We start from the raw sequence: 22,434 nt of genomic DNA, 5'->3' as shown, positions 1-22,434 counted from the left end.
TTCGTCTCAGATTTTGGTTATCGCATTGTTTTAAATGCTGTTTTAAAAGCTGCATCACGGTAAAAGTGACGTCACTTTCTGAACTTAGCAGACCAATCCATCTGTCCATTATTTGTTCGTTATCCACGTGGTCATTACATTAGCGATGATCATTTATCAAAGATCTCATTGTGTACAATACAATTATGTCAATATCGAAGCAATTGGTCAGAAATATGGACACGTTGAGTTTTCTTTCCTCCTTGTCGCCCACGTGTGCATGTTGACAGTAAGTACAGTCGGTGAACGTCGGATTGGAATGGGCACTTAAAATAGGCAGCGTGTCGTAATAACTCCAACAGCGTCAGACTGTCCGGACTGACGACTTTTGTTTGTCACCAACACAAGACTCAAAAAACCTCTCGGCATCTTCCTTTAACCTTTGTCGTCTCCGATCCGCTCGTATTCGAGCTCCTGGTGCTCGACATGCTGCCGTCGCTCTGTCACACGGTGGTCAGCGCTGGTCACCGGCACAGTCGCACGTGTTGACGTGACGATGGCGACTGGTCACTGACCAGATAATAACAACCTCCGCTGTGGTTACAAGTCATGGGGATCACTCTGTCTCTCTCTCTACACTGCTTCAGCCTTCCAGCTCCTTCCAATCTCACCTTCACCTCTCTCTCTCTCTCTCTCTCTCTCTTTCCTTCCTCGTCTCCTTGACCTTGGCAGTGACTTTAGCACCTAAACACACAATGCCCCTGCGCTGCCATTGGCTAGTGACAAGCCACATGACTGGAGCGTCAGCTGACCAGATTCTAGGCAAAAGGGGAAACTTCTTTCAGCGGGATGGAAGAAAATAAATTCTGGATTGTGTGTGTGTGTGTGTGTGTGGGAGGGCAGATTTGTGCTGAGTCATTTTGGTTCATCACAAGCGGGACACTGTGATTGGTTGAGCCCTTTGAATGAGGAAGCGTTCCACCCGATCCGAGTCAGACTCCCACCTGTTGGTGCAGTACAGGATCCTATGAATGAAATGTGGTACTGTCCTGTTTGATGAGATATGAAATATGAGACGCCGCTTGTGAAAAGAAGAACATGCCATAAACACAGGAGCAGGATGTTATTGAGTTGTATTTATGAATTCAGTTTTACTGAGTTTAGAATGTTAGATTTAGTTTTCAACACAAGGAGGTTTAGTTTCAATTTCTATTTTGTGGAAATGAATGTCTTTCATTTTGTTTCAGTTTTAGTCATATTGAAAGAAGTTTCACACACTTTAGAAGAGCTGCACCAGAATTACAAAATACAAGTTTTTTTAAATTAAAGCGCAGTGGAAGGACATCTCAAGACATCCACATATAGCGTGGTGTTTATGTTTCCACAGTGGTGTTTATGTTTCCACAGTTGGTGAAGTTTATTTACAATACACGGCATCCAGACACCTGTTGAGATGTGCCCAGCCATGATATCATATTTGACTGGCACCGTTCTGAACAGTAGCGCTGATGCCTCGTAGAACATAATTAATGCGCTGAGGACACACTCCACCAACGTGTGTGTTGACGTGAAGGCGGCAGCCTTCAATGACCCACATCTTAATCTCCTCTGAAGCAGAATTATCAGTTGGAAAGGAGACTGATACCAAGTGGAAACGGACACACAATACAGCATGTGTGTGTGTGTGTGTGTGTGTGTGTGTGTTTGTGTTATAGCAGTGTAGCGGCCAGTACTAATATTTTCCTGCACAAACAAATATCGTGTGACGATGTGTCTGTTGAACAAATTTTACAGACGGACTTTCATGTGACGTCATCTTTTTAATGCTTTACTTTATTATTGTTATTGTTATGTGGGTTCATCTGGGACCAGTCAGACCAGTTCCCCCCCGTCTGTCTGTCTGTCTCTATTCACCCTGAGCTGATGCACATCTTCAGATTAGCCGGCTATCTTCACTGCATAACTCGTGACTTTAATGCATTATCATAATGCCGTTTTTTTACATTTTCATCTTTATTTTTTGTAATTGTCTTCCCTGTCTGAGGAGGTGTCTCTCTCTGCACATAACATGCACATAAAACGCTGGTGTATTAACCTATAATGAATGACAAAACGTTTTAATTTAAGTCTTCGTAGGGGAACTTAGAATTGTTGACAAATACTGTGCATTGATAAACACTTAAAATGTCCGTTTAGCTGCGAAGAACAACAATATTATAAATATTCTTGTGTTTTAACATTGTTGAAGAGGTTTTTCCTTGTCTTGGTAACACGCTATAGTAACAAACTTGTCTTCACTCAAGTAGATACGTGTGTGTGTGTGTGTGAGTGTGTGTGTGTGTGTGTGTGTGTGTGTGTGTAGTAGTGTGATAAAGTGTGCTGGTAATAAAGTCCTCCTGGCCTTTGGATCCTGCTCCCCTCCACCTTTAAAGTAGGTTTATGGCCTTCTCCATTTGTAAACTTTGAACTGACTATCTGTGTGTACCGCGTGTGTGTGTGTGTGCGTGTGTGTGTGTGTGTGCGTGTGTGTGTGTGTGTGTGAGTGCGTGTGTGTGTGTGTGCGTGTGTGTGTGTGTGTGTGTGTGCGTGTGTGTGTGTGTGTGTGTGTGTGCGTGTGTGTGTGTGTGTGTGCGTGGGTGTGTGTGCGTGTGTGCGTGGGTTGCCAAAAGAAAAAAAAGACGAGAATCAGTGATTGCATGTCCTTCATTAACAGAGTCATTGGTTAATGTGTCACTTGTACAATAGTAACAGCACACACACACACACACACACACACACACACACACACACACACACACACACACACACACACACACACACACACACAGAACGACACCCCGTCTGATAGGAGCGCTCAGGCCTCGCTCTCCCCTTAAGGCTTGTTTGAGGTGACGCTCACGTCCTCACGTTGTCACCGTGTCTCCTTCCCTTCCTCGCTGTGTTTCTGGCACAATTTGACCGTAATGTGGCGGCTTCGGTCCACTTTTAATCTCCCTCATGTGTCTTGTGCATTCTGAAAAAAAGTTTTTTTTAATCAGCGCTCGTCGGCCCGAAAAACAAAATCATCGCAATGATTTTGTCAGAAGTGTGTGACGGACTCTGTTGTTTGAACTTGAGATTTGTATCGGAGAAACATTTGGCTACCGTGCTGATGAAATACTGGGATTGCTCTGCGGGGCAAACAGAACAACCTGGGGAATTCTACTGTCGACAGGTTGATCCCTAAACTGTCTCTGGCGGAGATTAGTTCAAGTCATCGATTCTGATTCACAGTGTGTGTGTGTGTGTGTGTGTGTGTGTGTGTGTGTGTCTGCACTGTGTGAATCTCTGTCGACCTACGAGCTCTTTTTCCCCCTGATTATGCCTAAAAATATACAAAAAGTCAATTAGGTTTGATGAGACAGACTTACTCTCAGGTAGCCAAATACTTTTTAGTTAACCCTTTGATGGTACGCTGCACGACGGTGCCATCCCATAGTGCGTGAGGGGCCCCGTCGGTCCGTTACCACTTTGGTCCTGAAAAAGCCAGCCCCGGACACTCCAATTCAATTCAATTCAGTTTATAGCCCAATATCACAAACTCCCCTCAGAGGGCTTTACAATCTGTACACATACGACATCCCTGTCCCAGGACCTCACATCGAATCAGGAAAAACTCCCAAATAATAGAAAAAAACCTTTCAGGGGGTAAAAAGGGAAGAAACAGAGAGAGCAGAATCAGGAGAGCAACAGAGGAGGATCCCTCTCCCCGGATGGACAGAAGCAATAGATGTCATGTGACCAGATGAACAGCATTACAGAGTTACATAACCACATTACATGAATATGACAGAAATGATGTACTCCAGAGGATGAATCCTCAGGTGATCCCCTGACTTGGAATCCATCTGGTCAAATTGTTCTAATTTGTCCAATACTTTGGTCCATCACCAAATACCTCCGAAACGAATGCCACTCCCATCCTTTGTTTTCCGTGCTAATTAGCACATTTTTAGCATGACTTAAATTTAAGGGTGCGATCGCGGTAATTACCATACCTGCTCAACATTAATGTCTTAGCGTTGTAATTGTTAGCGTGCTGATGTTGACGGTTTTTTTTTTCCATTGGCAGCCGAAAAGGTTTCGACGGCATTATTCTTCAGAGTTTGATTCTGACTCAGACTGATTATTTCTGGGCTGGCCCTTTTGATTTTCTGTAAACACTCAAACACATGACTTTTCCCAGATTGTTGTCAATCATCACCTTCTCGTCACACCCTCTGTCCTTTTATCTCTTCCCTTTTGTCCTACTCCTTATCAGCTGAGAGAGAAAGATTGAAGGAGAGAGAAGAAAAGGTGTGTGTGTGTATGTGTGTGTGTGTGTGTGGGGGGGGTGTTACCTGTGCTGAGTGGCCCCACCTCTCTCTCTCTCTCTCTCTCTCCTCTGGCCATTGAGAATGATTAAACACTAAACCACCTTTGCTTACCTCAGACACTCAGACACTCAGACACTCAGACGCAGGCAGGCGACAAGAGTTTCTCATTTCCGCTGCGTCCTGTCAGCATCAACGAAGAGTGAGTGTACAGAGAGAGAGAGAGAGAGAGAGAGAGAGAGAGAGAGAGAGAGAGTGAGTTTTCAGAGTGACTTCCCCAAGAAGCGAAGCGCGCCCGGCGTCTGCATCTTCTCGGCCTGCTTTGTCGATCGTCCTCAGTGTGGGATACAGGTACGGTGTTGCTGTCTCTTTCAAACAGAACTTTTTCTTGTCTCTGTCTTTTAAAAATTCAACACATTTTCTTTTTTTATTTGGTTGCTCTTGAAAGGTCTGCCCTGCTTGAAACTGTTGCCTACCTTTATGATACGTGCGGTGTGACGCTGCCTCTTCTGATGGAGCTGCCAGACTCGTTCCGCCGCATTATCACAGCCGAAATGATTGGACACAGAGGCACTTAAACCAATTAGAGATTATAAGGGAGACTAAGATGTCCTTACAATGAAACCAGTGGAACCAGTGGAGTGGCATGGCACTGTGTGTGTGTGTGTGTGTGGTGTGTGTGTGTGTGTGTGTTTAGGGTGGGGGTGACTACATAGAGAGGCTAAGACTTCCGGGTTCTCTGTCATATAATATCTGGACTTTCACCTTGGTGCGCCGAGCTGTTTGTTGTGTGTGTGTGTGTGTGTGTGTGTGTGTGTGTGTGTGTGTGTGTGTGCCCGAGAGAATATGTCATTTATTCAAGTTGCATTCAAGCATGCAGTGCACAAAAGAAAAACGTTTTTTAATGATTCAGTCCACTTTTATTGTGGAAAATGTATTGAGCAACTGAAACTAAATGGTTGTGTGGCCAGAAATGTTTTTTCAGTTTTTTGCATGTTGCTCAACTGTGTTTGTCGACGGGGCTCGTCTCTGTTTGATGTCAACGGTTCGCATGAAGGTGAGCTCTCTTGTAAGTCTGCGTAGTAAGTGAGTGAAGGATGCTGAAAGGACTAAATGAGGTTATATGCAAATATTTGGGTCTTTTCGTTATTGTTAAGTGTGTCAAATATCACCGACTCCCTTTGCTGAAATCCGTCCAGTTTTTCCTTTACACACACACACACACACACACACACACACACACACACACACACACACACACACACACACAGAGGGGAGGCCACTAAAGCCTTTATCACGAGTGTGTGACACTGTCAACGTCAGTCGTAATTGTCTGAAACAATGTCCGCTCCGGCCTTCAGCGCGCTAGCTGATTAGCCGGAGGAATGTGTTTGCCTAAGGAAGCAAAGCTAGCGCTAAAGCTAAAGCAGCTCTTACGATTAGGAAAGACTGTGAGGCTGTGTGAGGGGACGTATGTGGCAATATTGGGCTGCAGCTGACCTTTCTATCCTGTCATGCTTTCACACTGCGACGGAATCCAAAGCCCTGCTGTTGAGGGCTTTGGGGCCCGGACACGTTGACCCTTTGAACCTATTGAACCTTTCAGTATCGGTGCGCTGAGAAGGACGAAGGCATCGCTTCAAAGTCATAGCGTCTTAGTCAAAGCGTGGTGTTTTGAGTGGACAAATGTCCTGAAAGCGGGGGGGGGGGGGGGTCGGGGTGGAGGGGTGGAGTAAATGAAGTGGAATCATCCCACCGTGGTGAAGTCGGGGTGGGCTGAAGGCGCACTCCGTCTGACCTGAAATTCTTGAGGCCAGTTTCACTTTAAAGGGCTTTCCAGCGCTGAGGGAGGCCCCCGGACATTTGGTCCCCTCCTCTCTGTTCGTTAGTCTCTCCGGCTGCTCAGCCTCTCCACACCTTCCCTGTTCCCCCACCCCCCCCACCCCACCCCTCCCTGCTGATCCCCTTTGAGCTTGAGTGAACCGCAGGAATGAAGGTGACAGGTACATGGGAGGGAAACGAGACTCGGCAGAAACCCAGTGTGTGTGCTGAATCGTGGCCCAATTGTTACGGGGATAGTCAGACCGTACTGTGAACTCCTGGATCTTACATGTTTGTTGTGTACAGAAGTAGCACATCATATGCCATGTTTAAAGGAATAGTGCACTCTCGTATATTAATCACTCACCCTGTGTTATCTTGAATTTGGGAAGAAAACTTCGCTTTTCTCGCATGCCTCCACATAGAATGAAGGATCAACTAGAAAGGTGCAGATCTCCACCAGGTGTGTCTGCAACGACCACTCCTGCATTCAATGAATGCAACCCACCATTGGCTAACCCCCCCGCTGGAGACACAAACGGCCTGTAAGGCAAAAACCGAGCGGCGATGAATGCAGGCAATGGGCTCGACGTCGTTGACATACAATCGTGGAAAAAACTAAATATAAAACTCTTTCCGGCCGCGTAGCAGCGGCTGAGTTGTGCCGAAGCAGTGTGTGTCGTGGTAGTTTCGTCGGTGGCTAGCCGCACAAAACGAACACAAGTGAGCCATTTAACAACCAGTGGCTGTAAAGCGTCGTAAACACATTCAAACTCCAAAAGACAGCGTGAAGCCTCTTGTATTCCACTTCGTGCAATCTCATTTGCTAAGTGGTTGGCGAGGTACACCAGCGCGTGTACGAGTAGTTACGTTAGCTGCAGAGCGGCCCCTGGCAAACTGTTCTTCCCCCCCTGCTGTGGCCTCAGGGACTCAGCTGTGTTATCACTAGCGGCCCCTACTGTTAAGAGTAGTGAGTGAGGAGTCAGAGGGCAGTCAATGGAAGTGAAGAAACACAAGTTTTCCTTGGAGAACGTGTGACCACGAGAGGTCCACTGGGCACCCAAAACGTGATGCAGTTTAGTGCAGCGGAATGCCAGATTAGCCGTGGACAGACGCTGAGGTGCACACTCACTCACGGTGCTCCCGGTAGTGATTAAAAACTGCATCAAATTGCTAATGAATTGAAGTAAAGGGGGACCACGACGAGGGGACAGACAACAGACGTGTTCGGACACCACGATGACGCAGCCTCCCTGAAGGCGCCTCGAGGCCTCGTCCGGCTGCATGCGGTCTCTGAACAGTCTGGACCACAGCGTGAAGACACCATGTGCTCCGGAGGATCAGCCGGCCTGCTCACTTCTCTTCTGCTCACCGTTGCGCTCGTTCGCGGTCGCTTACGGCCGCGGCCTTCGATAATGCACGTGGGCAAGAGACACTGGGACCAAACTTCCCTTGTGTAGCTTTATATTTATTTATTTATCATCAGCAAACAACTCTTTCTTTAATAACCCCTGCCCCATATTATCATGGAAGTATTTCTTAGACAGAGCAGAGTTGTGTAAACTAAAATGAAGCAGTTGCAGACACCGAAAAAAGAACATAAGCAGGAAGTTTCTGCAATGGTCTGAGAGGAACTGCTGCACGGTGCTCCTCCGGGGTCGTATCGCTCCACAGAAACCAACAGCAGGACCTCTGGTCTTGTGACACGCTAATCATTTACTTATATGGATGACTTGTAATGAGAGAAGGCCGTCATACAGCCTCTCCGGCCGAGATACTGATTACCAGCACTGCTTTATTGCTGACTTTATTCCTTCTTCACAGGTTCTGTCTATGTGGCAGATTCCAGTGTGTGTGTGTGTGTGTGTGTGTGTGTGTGTGTGTGTGTGTGTGTGTGTGTGTGTGTGACCCTGGCCTTAAGAGAGAACCAGCTTATCAGAGATAACCAACAAAGTCTAATAAGCACTCTCTAATGTGATTACTTATGATTTAATCCGAGTAAAGTAAATGTGTTTCAGCTTGAATCCAATGTCAGCGGCAGGGTTATACAACTATACTTCAGTAAAGTTTGATTTCCAGTCTGCCGCCACGAACAAAACCCAATCATGTTATTATTCATAATACACACCGTCTCTGTTAACTTAACATTCATTTGAAGCTCAAATATAGCACTATCTAACTGAAAATAGTATCTATAATATAATCTGACAGAAAGACTTAACGGCAGGCTGGTCCTTCAATATCCGTTGGTTTCATTCATTCTTTTTATATTCTAACTTAAAATCACAGGGGACCAACAAATCAAATCAAATCAATCAAAAATAAAATCAATAAATTCAGACCCGGTGCAAGTGGTGTGAAGTTTCATGGCGCAAATGATTGAGTGAACTTGTCCAATGATTGAGGTGGTGATAGACGGTGAATGTTTCTACCTGTGGGGCTCAACGGTTAAACCGTTGACCTGATGGACCGTGCGCTCACCGGAACACCTGAAGCCTCCGAGGCGTGTCTGAGTCCTGATTGGCTCCCACTAATGACTGACAGTTAATCTTTGATTCAGATTACCCCGCCCCCCCCCCCCCCCCCTCTCTCGGTTTAGAGGAAGATCATACTGACCTGTGACCCTGCTCCTTTTCTAGAAAGAATGATCCGAAAACACACTCACCTTACACATACATATTTTTTACACACACACACACACATACACACACACCCTTTTCAGATCAATCCGTCTGGTGCTGAAGGATTTGACCGTGTGATTGATGACAGGTGCTGCGGTCCATGGCGTAGGGCTCCATCCTCTGTCATCATCCTTCTTCGGTCTTTATGCTAAACAGACTTTCTCCTTGCATGTTTACTCAGTCGTTAAGGAGTGGGGCCGGTTTCAATGGCAGCTGAAACTCAGCGCACTGTTGACCACACACTGTGACTTTCATCTCTCCCCCCCCCCCCCCGCCTCACCCCATCTGCTCTCTCTGTCCCTCACTCCCTCTTCTTTTCGCCGAGGGGGAGAGTTTTTTTTTTCATTCGACAGAAACTCTCCGAGCCGGGCGACGCTCTCTCGCCTCTCTGGCAGTTTCTTTTTGTTTTTTTTCTCCCTCTCTGTCGTCTCTCTATCTGCTCTCTTGACTGCCCAGGAAGGCGTGTGTTGTTTGCTTAAGTTAAGCTGTGCTAGGTCGTCGTTGTTATGTACAAAACACACACACACACACACACACACGTACACACGGTTGTAGTCTTGTGCTGACACGACAAATCACTCGGGGGGGGGTAAGTCCCTGTCAGACTTTCCAAATGTCCACTCAGGGCAAGACAACAACACGAGGAAGTATTCAAACCCCGGATTCAACGTTTCCTGTCGCTCTGTCCAATTTTCTGCAACTCTCAGCAGAAAACCCTGACAACCCCACGAAAACTACTTTTCCCATCAGACCCCTCTCCTGCCACTAACATCACCCACTGGGCCTTCATTGGGAACAGGGGGAAGATGTGCAGGGTTTTGCTGCGTGTGTATTCAGATCCTCTAGATGCCAACAGATTGATGTAAAAGTATCGTCATTAAAGTATCAGAAGTGAAATATCCCCTGTGACAGATATTATGATATACAGCATCGTTAGATCACAAATATTGACGCATCAGTGCACACATGACATTTTACTGTGCTCGCTGGTTGAGGGGGAGCTAGTTTTCACGGTTTTGGGTATTTTAGTCCAGTGGTTTCCAACCTGGGGGTCAGATTCCTCTAAAGGGCCACAAGATAAATCTGAGGGGGTCATGAGATGATTACGGGAAGACACAAAAACTAATCTTTGTTCTTTTTTTCTGGCTTTACTGTAGTCTTTCAAAAAGTTGGAGGGTTTTACCCTTTTTTTCGGGGCTAAACAAAATATAATGCCGGAATGAAACCATATCAGAAGGGAAATGTTTCTTTCGTGAAGATTCATATTTGAAAAGAAAATAGCAACTACACCTGTCAGATAAATGTAGGACAACATTTTCTACAATATCAAGTGTGAAGTAGCGTAACATGGAAATGCTCAATGAAGTACAAGTACCTCAAAGCAGCACCTAAATACAGTTCTTTATAAATGTAATTATGACATGTGCATATTTCACAAATACAAAACCTTCTACTGCAATTCTTCAGAAGTTGGGCCGGGATCCGCCCACATAGTACACACACAAACACACACACACACACACGCACACTTAAACTGCTTCTATAGCTCCACCCTCACCAGCTCTCATGCTTGCAGCTTTGGCTGTGTGTGTGTGTGTGTGTGTGTGTGTGGGTGAGAGGGTGTGTGCATGTGCATGTGCAGAGGAGGCTGGCCCCCGTGCTCAGTGCCCTGCTGTACCTGTCTCTCATGGAGGTGGACTAACACTCCCAGAGCAGCCGGGCCAAGCAGCGGAGCGCTGTGGAGCAACAGAGGGTAGCTATATCCTCTCCGCTTCTCCTTCCTCTTCTCCTCTCCACCAACATCCCTCTGCTGCGATGTCCTCCTGAAGATTTCTGCTGTGTTTCAGTCTCACTTCCCCCCCCCCCCGCCCCCCCTCTCTCTCTCTCTCTGACTGTCTGCTTCCACAGGGCTCTCCTACCTGAAACGAAGGTTGTTTTTGAACAGTAGTGTCTATGAGTTTGTATCCAAATGCAAAGGCAGGCTTGACTGGTGTTTTTTCTTTTGCACGTGTGTGCGTGATGTGTTAGTTGGCATTGATGTTTCATTGATCCTCTCTCCGGCTGCCTTGTGACCCTGCTGTCAAGGGGGGCTGCTGGGTAGTCTAAGATGGCGGCTTCCTGAGGCCTGTTTAGTCCAGCACACTGGATCAGTGTCACTCAGGATAGAACAGCACACTAAGAGACGCATTGTTCCTTGCTGTTGAACACACACTCGGTTGTTGGGTTTTTTTGCGGCGTAATCTGCAATAAACTGGGAGCCCGAGAAGAGGTTTGCTGGCTTACGAACTTCTGACTAAGAACGTGACACCACGTGACAGCGGTGTTGGTTTAATGTCAGGTCAGTGACATTAGGGAATGACACGTGTCCTTCCTCTTTTCTGGCTGTGAGGAACTTTAATACCGCCATGCCTCGTTTGCTTATTTGGGGAGGGGGGTGGGGGGATGGAATTTGCCGGCGGTAGTCGATCTGTGTTTATGGTTTAATACGTAGGATGCCAGTAAAAGCACTTTTGTCTGCTCATAAAAGCAATCCGGTCCGCAATAACTTGCTGTTAATACGTAGAGATTCAGGTGCTCCCATCAATCATAAACACAATGTAATGGACAATCTCCGCAGCAATAACTGGAACACTTTAACCAGGCGGGGTTGTTACCCAATCAAATCTTTGCTCTTTAACTTCCTCTGCAGCGTGCAGGGCCGGCCTGCTCTGAGTTCACGACCTTTGACCAGGTGAACTCTGTGAATGTCTGTGTGGGTTATGTTTTACCTAACAGACGCTGGCCACATACAATCTGGAAAGACGAATCACACGAAGGTCGTCTCCGCTTTCTAAAATACTAAAAATCTTATTTTTTTAAAAATCTTTACACTCCATGAGAGGGAAAGCCGTGATTTGTGTTTTTTCACGGTTAATCATCTACCTGCTGCTGCCTCAGTTTCCACGTTCCCTCTCTCTCTTTTCTCTCTCTCTCTCACACACACACACACACACACACACACACACACACAAGCACATGCTCGCATACACCCATGATTACATACACCCATGTTTAAGGTCCAAAGAGTGGTGGAGATTTTCAAACAAATGATTGTGTTATGTCACTTCATGTCCCCCCCCCCCCCCCCCCCCCCACACACACACCCACACACACACACACAAACTCACTATTCTCATTTTCTTAATAATATGCAAGGGAAGAGAGGTTTCACAGCGCTTCTGAGACACTGAGCGCTGTGGTTTCCTGAGTCTCTTTTCGGAAAGGAAAACCTCAGCACAACACTGGTCCACGCTGAGGAAGTTGGGAAAATCTACAAATGTTCAAAAGCAGAAGTATATCGCCTTTTTTGACATTGATGAAACATCCAGTTACTTTGTTGGAGCTTGATTTTTGTATAAGTCCTAAACTGACTTCAGCACTCTGCTATACAGCTTTTAAAAAAACATAACTTTTTCTTTAACCACCTAAGCAGAACTCCCAAAGTGAATATTGTCCTCCCTATGTCATTAGTCTGGCAAGATAAGGCTGATAAGAGATGGAGTCGTGTTAGCACTTCACACGATAGAAGGGGCAGAGGGAGGAGGGCACGTCGAGCAGTGGAAGCAGAGGGAAGGCAGCACACACAAGTACAAACAAAACAATATTTTTAAAACGCTGTTAATAATGAGAACTGCATCCTCGCTGAGGAGAATGTGTCTCTCCAAACTACATGTCATAATAAACTGATGTCTTAATATAATCTAATGTCAGCTTGACTTATCACCCCATGCGGCAACCAACTACTGGCTAAAGATAGAAGGAGGAAACCACATCCTGTCCTCCCCCACTCTTTTTTTCCCTCTTTGTTTTGACCATAGTACCTACTGCACATATCAGGAAATGGATGAATTAATAGTTTGCTTCAGCCAGAAATATATTGTAATGTGTGTGGTACGTCTGCAGCATTTTATTTGATCAAGCTGATGTTTGCATCACCTTGGTTCCTGCGTGGTGTGCGCTACACTTTGCGGGTAACTCTAAGCTCCCCGGCCATGAGCGAACGAACAAGTGAACAGGTGTGTATGTGTGGGAGAGAGGGATATTGGGTCAACTCAAACGAGTGTGTGCGTTACCATGGCTGCTCGGCTTGGTAGCGCTTTACCTTTGTTGACTGCCTCGCCTATTTCCATCAAAGTCCAGACAATCCTGTGACGCACAAACGGCACACACTGCCTGCCCAACTCGCAAGATGTTTTTTATTTGGCCTCTTTGCTTTCATGACGTTTGGTCTGACAAAAAAAGTAGTTTGCTTTGTCGTCTGCTGTGATTGGCTGCCTGTACGCGGCGTGGACATTTGGGGACTTAAGATGCAGTGGATTTTTTCCTGCTGAATGCTGGCAGTGTTGGAAAATAAGAGAGTAAGAGGTTTATGCTTGATTTCTGATTGTTCTCTGTTCCTCTTATAGGGCTGCGGCCCTTAATGAAGTGGCGCACACACATAAACACAAACACATACACACACACACACACACACACACAAATGCACACACACAGAAAAAGAGCTGCACCCACACACTGTAAAACACTCATAAGATAAAGAAGTTGAAAGTCCAACACCCTCTTGTGGTGAGTGTACAGGTTCATGTGTAAAATGGATTAATGCCTGAGGGGTCATATTTACACAACATTCCTCATATAGCTTAACTCCAACTTGTCTAATTTACTGCTGACACACACACACACACACACACACACACACATAATGAGCATGTGATCTAGTCATACTCGGTGACCCTTGAGCTGGAGGTTTCAGGGTTTACAGCCCTTTATACTCTCTGATAGGGGTCAGAGGTCAGCAAGGGATCTGAAAAACTCAACAAAACAAGGTTGTAAAACCACTGATAGGGCAAGGTGCCCTGGGGATTTATGGGTGTTGTATTTTCATTGTTCTCTCCAAGTCGTTATGTGCCTCGGTTAGTCTGTTAGCTCGGAAATCATGCATGGGAGTGTGCCTGCAAATAGATAATCATTTTGTTTCAACAAGCAGCCATATTGCTGGTACAGACACATTTTAAAAGACGGCTTCTGAATATGACCATGTTTTTCTTATTTGTCTTCCTTTGTGTGTTCCCTCTTGGAAAGCAGTTGTGATTGATACAATTCTCTGCAATTTGATTAACCTGTCTCTCGTTGCTCTCTTCAGGGCCCAGATCTGATTGGATGGTTTTGTCAGAATGACAGCCGAAGATCCTGCTTCCTCCTCGACCATGAGCAATAACGCTGCCCCCACCAAACCCTCCCAACCTGCTGGTGCCTCCCACCAGTCTCTTCATGGACAGATCAACACCCCTGAGGGAGTTGCGGGTGCTTCCAATGAGCCTGCACTGGTATCCCTGATGGAGCGCACTGGCTACACTATGGTCCAGGAAAATGGTCAGCGTAAATATGGCCCTCCTCCTGGTTGGAATGCTGCATCTCCACCAAGGGGATGTGAAATCTTTGTGGGCAAGATCCCACGGGACGTTTATGAGGATGAGCTGGTGCCAGTGTTTGAGTCTGTAGGACGCATCTATGAGATGCGGCTGATGATGGACTTTGACGGGAAGAACAGAGGGTACGCATTTGTGATGTACACAGAGAAACATGAGGCCAAGCGGGCTGTACGCGAGCTCAACAACTATGAGGTGCGGCCTGGGCGACTGCTGGGGGTCTGCTCCTCCGTGGACAACTGCCGTCTTTTCATTGGTGGTATCCCCAAGACCAAAAAGCGGGAGGAGATCCTGGAGGAGGTCTCCAAGGTGACAGAAGGGGTACTAGATGTGATAGTTTATGCCAGTGCTGCAGACAAGATGAAGAACAGAGGCTTTGCCTTTGTCGAGTATGAATCGCACCGTGCGGCTGCCATGGCTCGCAGGAAGTTGATGCCTGGACGTATTCAGCTCTGGGGCCACCAGATTGCAGTGGACTGGGCTGAGCCGGAGATTGATGTGGACGAAGACGTTATGGAGACAGTGAAGATTCTCTACGTCAGGAATCTTATGATGGAGACCAGCGAGGAGACAATCAGACAGGTGGGCCCGACTGACTGTTCAGTTTAGAGGTTTCACAATGTATGGTTTTATCGGGTAAAATGACATACCTAACAGGAATAGGTACTATACCTTACCATTCTTAACCACCCATTTTCTCTTTTAATCAGGTGTTCAGCCAGTGGAATCCTGGATGTGTTGAACGTGTGAAGAAAATCCGCGATTATGCCTTCGTCCACTTTACCTCCCGGGACGATGCTGTCATGGCCATGGACCACCTCAATGGCACAGAGGTGGAAGGGTCCTGCATCGAGGTGACGCTCGCCAAGCCAGTTGATAAAGAGCAGTACTCGCGCCAAAAGGCCTCCAAAGGAGCTCCTGCCACTCCAGAGCCTGCTCAACAGAACTACGTTTACCAGTGTGATCCCTACACACTGGCCTACTATGGTTATCCCTACAACACCCTCATTGGACCCAACAGGGACTACTTCGTCAAAGGTTAGAATTCATTCTTTCTGCTTTTGTGCTAGTGAGGATCAGTTGCAAAAGCCACTGTGTTTTTTTAAAGACATCTATTTTTGTAAATGTTGATGGCAGCAGAAACTCAATAAGCCAATGCACTGCCAACATTCTCATAATGAGAAATGCCAACAAATGCTATTGTAGGAAGAATGACTCAATCGATAGGGAGCTATGATTTGTAAATTGTCATGATGACTAAGTTAATAATGATTTAATCTTTGATGACTAGATTGTCTTTTGACAAAAGTTTTTTTAATCTTTAGTTTAGGGGTTGTGGTTTAAAATCAGAAACTCGATAAAAGCAAAGACAAAACAAGGTGATGGACAAATGAATGCTAATCCTATTACCATTGATGATTGATTAAAGTTGGTCTTTGGGTGTAAGCAGGAAAATCTATTTGACTTTCAACAATCATTGTGTTTTGGTTTTCTCTCCAAAGGATCCCCAATGATACAGAACAATGGTAATCTCTCACATCCTTATTCCTACTTATTCCTTCAATGAACAATGAACTTTCTTACCATGTGACAAACTATACGTTTTCTAACACCATCCTTTTCCCGCTGTGCTGTCACCTCCCATTTCATGCTGGTTTATTTCAGAGATCAAACAAAGCTAAGAACGTCTAGGAATAACATTTCACAGTGCCATAAACTTGCATAACTGCATCTAATTCAAGAGTCACAGCAGTGCTTGGGAAAAAGGCCAAACTGTACCCAAAGAACTCCCAAAAAATGTCTTCGCTCAGAACAGATATTGCAGAGAAATTCCCAGTAGAGACTGCACTTTGTGAGCAGATTTTTGCATTAAATTTGTGCTAAAGGACTCTTCTTGCTACCTCAGTCCTGATATCTTGGGACTGTCAAAGAGGTTCTTAACCCATCAGAAAATCTTGCCTTACACGTCGCCCCACACAACTTCCAGTATAAGTTGCCCCTACTGCCCAAGTCCGAAACTTCAACCCCTGTCATCGTATTACTTTAATTGTATTTTAAGCAGGTACTGTGCGAGGTCGTGGTCGTGCTGCTGCAGGTAACCGTACCCCTGGACCACGGGGGTCGTACCTGGGGGGTTACTCTGCCGGTCGTGGCATCTACAGCCGCTACCATGAGGGCAAGTCCAAGCAGCTCGAAAAGCCCTATGAGTTGATGCCCAGTCTGGAGCTTGCGGCCTCCGTCAACTCTGTTGGCATCAAACATGGCACAAGTCAGTGAGATAGATATATCCATCCATATCCTCGCCCATCTCAAAAGCCTTTATTAAACCTTCCAGCTCATAATTTCCTGTCTCTCTCTCCTGTGTGGTTTGAGGAACATTTTGTAAATCAAGATTATGGTTGTTGCTGGATGGTCAGGCGCAAAAGGACTTCCCTTCTCTTTACAGTATAGAATAATGACACCAAATATCTGTCCTTTCTAGCATGACCAGAAAGTAACCGCTCTAATTTGATCCTCGGTCTTTCCTTTTCCCTCCATATCAGAGATGTGTCTTACATGGTGTTCAGACCAAAACCAGCACTGTGTTAAAAGAACACAAGGGGCTTCGTTGTCGGCTATCAGACGCTAAAACATTGCGCCGCGGTTTCAGCCCTTTATCCTCTGTCAAGACGGTCACCAGGTTAAAAGTAGACGTAGCCTGGTCACTTTACAGAGTAATCTACTTGGAACATATTTGATTGGCCAACTACACATTGTGTTGAGGCAAAAGCTTTTTTTTTTGCTGCATCTTGGGCAAACCCAATGCATTGGTTTCAACGAACTGCAGTGCTGTTGTCTGTCTGAACATGGCCATCGTTATGTGGGGATCAGTTCTTCCACTATCTCCTTTTACACATGCACTCAACTCCAATGTCTTACTGAAAGGTGGTTGACAGTATCTTGAATGGACTTCACAAAAGATTTGCTATTTTTGAACATCAACTCAATGAGTTTAATTCACTGTAGGAGCAGCTGCTTTAGCTTTGGTAGCGTTACGACACTTTCAGTCAAGAACGGAGTTGAAATGCAAAATTAAACGCACAAACTAAAGATCATTTATCTTCTCTTTCCTCTTGTGTCTCCTCTATTCTAATCACTTAAAGGATGATACCAGTGTTATGTAGGGTGGCAACCCATCGACCGCTGTATACATTTAGTCTGCATGATCACTATCATGATTTGGTTTTGTTTTGTCAATATGAGGTCGACAGTGAAAATGAGCTGCCGTCCCAACAAAGAGGAAATATGACCCAAAGGTTGTACGCTGGCTTCTTTTTAAATGATTTCTTCCTTCTTTCCTGTCGGTAAGCAGAAGGAAATGATTCACATGGATCATCTAAATTCTACATTTTAAGTATGTTTTTATACAGTCAAATTCACACACTGGTATTATTCTTTATTACTAAACACAAAAGTGAATCAAACCCCCAGATAGTTTTTTCAACATAACTTTTTGTTGTCGATATTAACGTCATGTATTTGGTGATCAGAGGTCCTAGAGCGAGTTGACCCCAAGCCCGCTTTTTAGTCTGTGTGGAATCACAGGATCCCCACCCGATTGAAAAGACTTTTGTCCATCTGAAACAATGACTGACGTTGTACTCGCTCTGTGTGCGTGCGCGCGCGTGTGTGTGTGTGTGTGTGTGTGTGTGTGTGTGTCGGGAACGCTGAGGTTAATCCACAGTTGAGCACCATCGTAATCCGAATCACAACGCCAACTTGTGCATTGTATTATTTTTTTCCCCTTCTTCACTAAATTGTTTCCTTCAACCTTCATTGCTTCAGCAGTCACTCCGTTCATAGATTCAGATCTAAGTATGTTTCTGTCGATTTCTTGTCATGTGAAATGCAGACACTCAGTTGTCTGTCATCCAAGCTCTCATTCATGTGTCTCTTTGCGTGCAGTGACGTTGCCGACTCTGGGCGGGCAGTACCCGGTGTTCAGCACGGCTCCTGCGGGCAAGCTGATGGAGGAGGGCAAGGTGCACACGGTGGAGCACCTCCTCAACCCTCTGGCCATGCAACACGCTGAACACACCACCGCTACTGCTGCTGGCACCGTCCTACCGGCGGTCTCTACCCCACCGCCCTTTCAGGTGTGCATTATGACACACTGTTTGAGGTGTCACAGATAGAATTAGTCGAATTTGATCAAATATGTTAATAAATAAATATCCAGCATCTCAGGGCATGTTGCTTAATGCAGAAAACAATGCTGGATACCGCATCATACCGTATCTAGGTATGAGATTTGACACCAAATTCCTCACCAAGCTCAAAAGAGTACTCCACTGAATTAGCATTGCACTATTGCATAGTTCTTCATTGTCAAAACCTGGTGCAAAAGGAGGCAAAGCCCCGCCCCCTTCCAGGTGACCACCATGGGACCTTATTTTGGAAAAAAAATGTGCGGTAGTCAATGGCAAGAGACAAATAATTATTTTCCCGTTTGAATTGCACCGTTAATTACAAATCAAGAAAGCGTTTGATGTAAAACTGTTGTTACACTACATACCCAACGGTCACGTGAGTGACGTCTCTCGCTGGAGCTGTGTGTGTCAAACAGACCATAAAGCAGAGTATGCTTTAGGGCGGGATTACTGTGATTGACAGGCTGCCGCTACCAGAGCCATTTACGGTGTGTCTCTACGTCACTCCCCCGCATTCCAAATGTGGTAACTTCTGTTCATTGGTTTGCTCAAATAAACAACATGGAGATAATCGTAATCCAAGATGGCGACGGCAAAATTACCGAACTCGAGGCTTCAAAGCATCAGTCCACACACCAATCAGGCGACGTCACCATTACGACTTCAAACGGATTCCCACAAATATATTTTGTCTCTCGCTGTTGACTACCGTATATATTTTTCCGAAATAAGGTCCCATGGGGGAAAACTCACAGTTGAATGCATTCATTACATTTTTCACCACAGTCCTCTTTCTTCTGCATTCCCCAGGGCCGTCCCATCACTCCGGTCTACGCCATGGCCCACAACGTACAGCGCATCCCGACGGCCGGCGGCCTGTACGGAGCTGGATACGTCCCCATCACAAACTACGCGGCCAACTCAGCGGCTCTGGCCGCCCTGCAGAAGAACGCGGCGGTGGCCGCTGCGGCGTATGGCGGCTACGCGGGCTACGCCATGCCACAGGCCTTCCCCGCCACGGCCTTCCAGCTGCCCATCCACGATGTCTACCAGACATATTGATTCTGGGGGTCAGACCTTGTGAAACGACAACAAAGTTGCCTTCTGACTGAACCGCCGCCGCCACCATCCCCATCCCATCGTACAGAAACGTCACTTGAACATCCAAAAGCTCTAAAGGAATGTCGTTTAAAGCCAAATATATGACTATGCAGCATCACTGTTTTATAACACGCATGGAGGACAGTCCACTTCCTGGGTCAAGCCCACTTGCATGTGGTGACTACCATCCCCCGACAATAATAACCACATCTCAGTCTCTCTCTCTCTGTGTCTCTGACCCCTGCCACCGTGTTGCTACGGCAACAGAAACACTGAAGGTACATTCAAGTATTTATGATGAGAGGATAAATATTTACGGTTTTACTCTCTGTAGGTTTCTCTTATTAACAGAGAGAGGTTTGCAGCAGGAAAGATAGACACTCACACTGTCTACATCTTTAGAGGTGGGCGTGAAAATAAACAAAAGTTATTTGAAAGAAAGTAAAATTACAACAGGAACTAACTAACTTGACAGGCAAGGATGCCGCTGAAGACAACTGTGTTTGGATATACTAATGTTTTATTTTCATTTTCATTATTATAGAGTATTTTAGCCCATTCTAGGTAGGTGTCGGCTGTCCGTCCATGCTGGTTGAATGTGTAAGCTTCGAACATGCCTGTTTGGTACTTTGTTTTTTGGTTTATGTAGTTTTATTTGTGTTTTTCTTGTTTTTAAATGAAGGTTTCTGAGTGCCGTGCTCATTCGCTCATGATTAGTCTGCTCGTTTAGTTTTTGTGTGTGCGCCTCTTCTTTCCCTTTCCGGAAACATATTCTGGGTTTTATCTGAAGAAAAAAAGTCGCCACCCGAAGAATATTTTTGAGGCAGACTTCCTTCAGGGAACGAATGCGAGAGAAAGAAAACTGGAACGCTTTTTGTCGAAGATGATTTGATCCGAAAGCCCCGATCGACGGCACCGCCGCTGACCGGGGACCGAACACATGTTCTCTATTTTCTCTCGTTTCACGTCGTTATTATCGTGTTTTTTTTGTAACGTTTTAAAAAAAAAAACTCTTTTAAGGTGAACAAACGTGCACAGAAATGAGAGACACTTTTCTCCGTGGACCAGAACACTGCCACTTAAAGCGCTCCTGCATTTGCCAATGCCAACCTGACAACTTGAGGCTCCATACACTCCTGTAAGACTCTCCGTGCCTAAATACGGTGCCTTCCATCTGCACTCTGTACGTGCTACCGTGTGCTTTCCCCCGTGCCTTTCATAGCGATGTGAAGCCCACTGCGGTTGGCACAAAGAGAAACGCTTCTCTCCTTCCAAGAGGTGTCCAGGCCTCCACGGTCCCTCTCTTCTCTGAGGCGACGCTGCGTACGTCGGGCCTCCTCGTCGTTTCCCGTCCTCCAAACTGTGCTTGACTAAGGTGCACTTAAACATATTTATAAAAGGCAAGAGATTGTGACCAGATGAAGAAATGTTAAATACAGAGCACGAATGTGCGCGTAAACCGGGCCAGTTTGGCGTTCGTCACTTACTCACAGTATGTGACCGAGGTTTTTCCTCGCGGATTAAAAAAAGCCTAAAAAAAAGAAAAAAGAAGAAAAGTGGATGTTTAGATGGCATTATTTTTTTTTATTGTGCCGTGTGTTGAAAACAAGTGTGCTGTTGGAACGGAGCACGCGTTTGCTAAGAAACCGTCAAGCGTAACGGAGGTCGAGCAGCTTTCCACCACGACCGCCATCTTTATGAAAGAGAATGCAACACTTTTGTATCCGAGATTGTATTTTTAAACCACTTTGTGGCAGTTGTTTTGAACTCTCTGCGGCGTATTTTATTCGCTCGCTTTCGCATCTCCTCCACAGATTGTTGACTACTTTTTTAAAAAAAACACACAAAACAACGTGATGAGAATGTTTTCCTGCATCGTGACTAAGTTTCATGTCCGAGTCGTTAAATGAAGATTGATTTCCCACAGCAAGCCAGACAGATTGGTTTCATCTCACTCCGCCGACTACTTTTTTTGCGACTTCTCTCTCCTCTAAAACTGGATTTGTATGTAGAAAAACAAACTGCTGACAACTGCTTTTATTATTTTCTTGTATGATGACAATAAGTCAGGATATATTTAATATATATGCATTACGTGTTTTGTCTATGAAGTGAGAAGAAAAGGTATAATATATTCTAAAAACATATTTCCTTTCTTTATCTACGCCTTGTTTAGGGATACAAAAATAAAATTAAAAAAAGTCAAAGTAACAAAAGTAGAGAAACATCTTTCGTATTTTTTGCCAAAGTATCCAATAGTTTGGAAACTATTCAAGGTTATTGTGTTTTTGTCATTGTGTGTCATATTCTGTTTGCTATTTTGTACTATATTTGGTGTTATGAGTGGTAACACAGAGGCCTTCTCGTTTAGCTACTTTTATTTTTTATTTTCAGTGTCAGCGAAAAACATCAGACCACCCGTCGGCCCTTTGAGCCGTTGGGTGGTCAGCTAAACCGGTAACGGTCTGATCACGATTTAGTAGCCATTCAAACTTCATGGGTCTGCCTCCCACTCACAACGCCCGCTTCTCTTTCTATCGCCTGCATTTCACCCACACGGCGGCCTCGGGGGGAACTCCTGCTCCTTGTTGGGTTGGACCTTATATGCCTAGTTTAACATAGGTGTTGTCATTTAAACTCTTCCTAGTGTGTGCCTTATTGCCAAGATGTGCCCTTTGCTATACCTTTGTAGACCTATGCAGACTGTTTTCGATCTGAAGGTTTGTTTTCCAAAAAATAAGGAGGAAAAAAAAAGCTTGTTCTGTATTGTTATATTTATAGTGATGAAGTAGATAAATAAAGCATTTTCAAAAGGATGCACTGCTTACATTCATTTGGTTCG

The 22,434-nt window shown here is 45.4% G+C and overlaps 1 protein-coding gene across 13 annotated transcripts in view; it reads left to right on the top strand.

Moving 5' to 3' along the window:
* rbm47 (RNA binding motif protein 47) overlaps nucleotides 1-22,421 on the top strand; it is a 31,292-nt gene extending 8,871 nt beyond the window's left edge. For 3 of the 13 annotated variants that reach the window (XM_034544670.1, XM_034544679.1, XM_034544686.1), the window contains exons 3-8: nucleotides 14,016-14,883; nucleotides 15,012-15,339; nucleotides 15,804-15,827; nucleotides 16,361-16,570; nucleotides 18,247-18,437; nucleotides 19,278-22,421. In XM_034544670.1, the coding sequence (XP_034400561.1) occupies nucleotides 14,047-14,883; nucleotides 15,012-15,339; nucleotides 15,804-15,827; nucleotides 16,361-16,570; nucleotides 18,247-18,437; nucleotides 19,278-19,553 (1,866 nt within the window). In that variant the 5' untranslated portion in view covers nucleotides 14,016-14,046 and the 3' untranslated portion in view covers nucleotides 19,554-22,421. Of the gene's footprint in view, nucleotides 1-3,787; nucleotides 4,683-10,452; nucleotides 10,587-14,015; nucleotides 14,884-15,011; nucleotides 15,340-15,803; nucleotides 15,828-16,360; nucleotides 16,571-18,246; nucleotides 18,438-19,277 lie in introns of those variants that run through there. The other 10 variants (XM_034544696.1, XM_034544748.1, XM_034544704.1 and 7 more) reach the window with 10 other exon arrangements.
* The last annotated feature ends 13 nt before the right edge of the window (nucleotides 22,422-22,434 follow it).

Source organism: Cyclopterus lumpus, chromosome 1 (assembly GCF_009769545.1).
Source record: "Cyclopterus lumpus isolate fCycLum1 chromosome 1, fCycLum1.pri, whole genome shotgun sequence".
In the NCBI taxonomy this organism is placed as follows: domain Eukaryota; kingdom Metazoa; phylum Chordata; class Actinopteri; order Perciformes; family Cyclopteridae; genus Cyclopterus; species Cyclopterus lumpus.
Note: the sequence above shows the minus strand (reverse complement) of the source record. Positions and strands in the feature narration are given on the sequence as shown.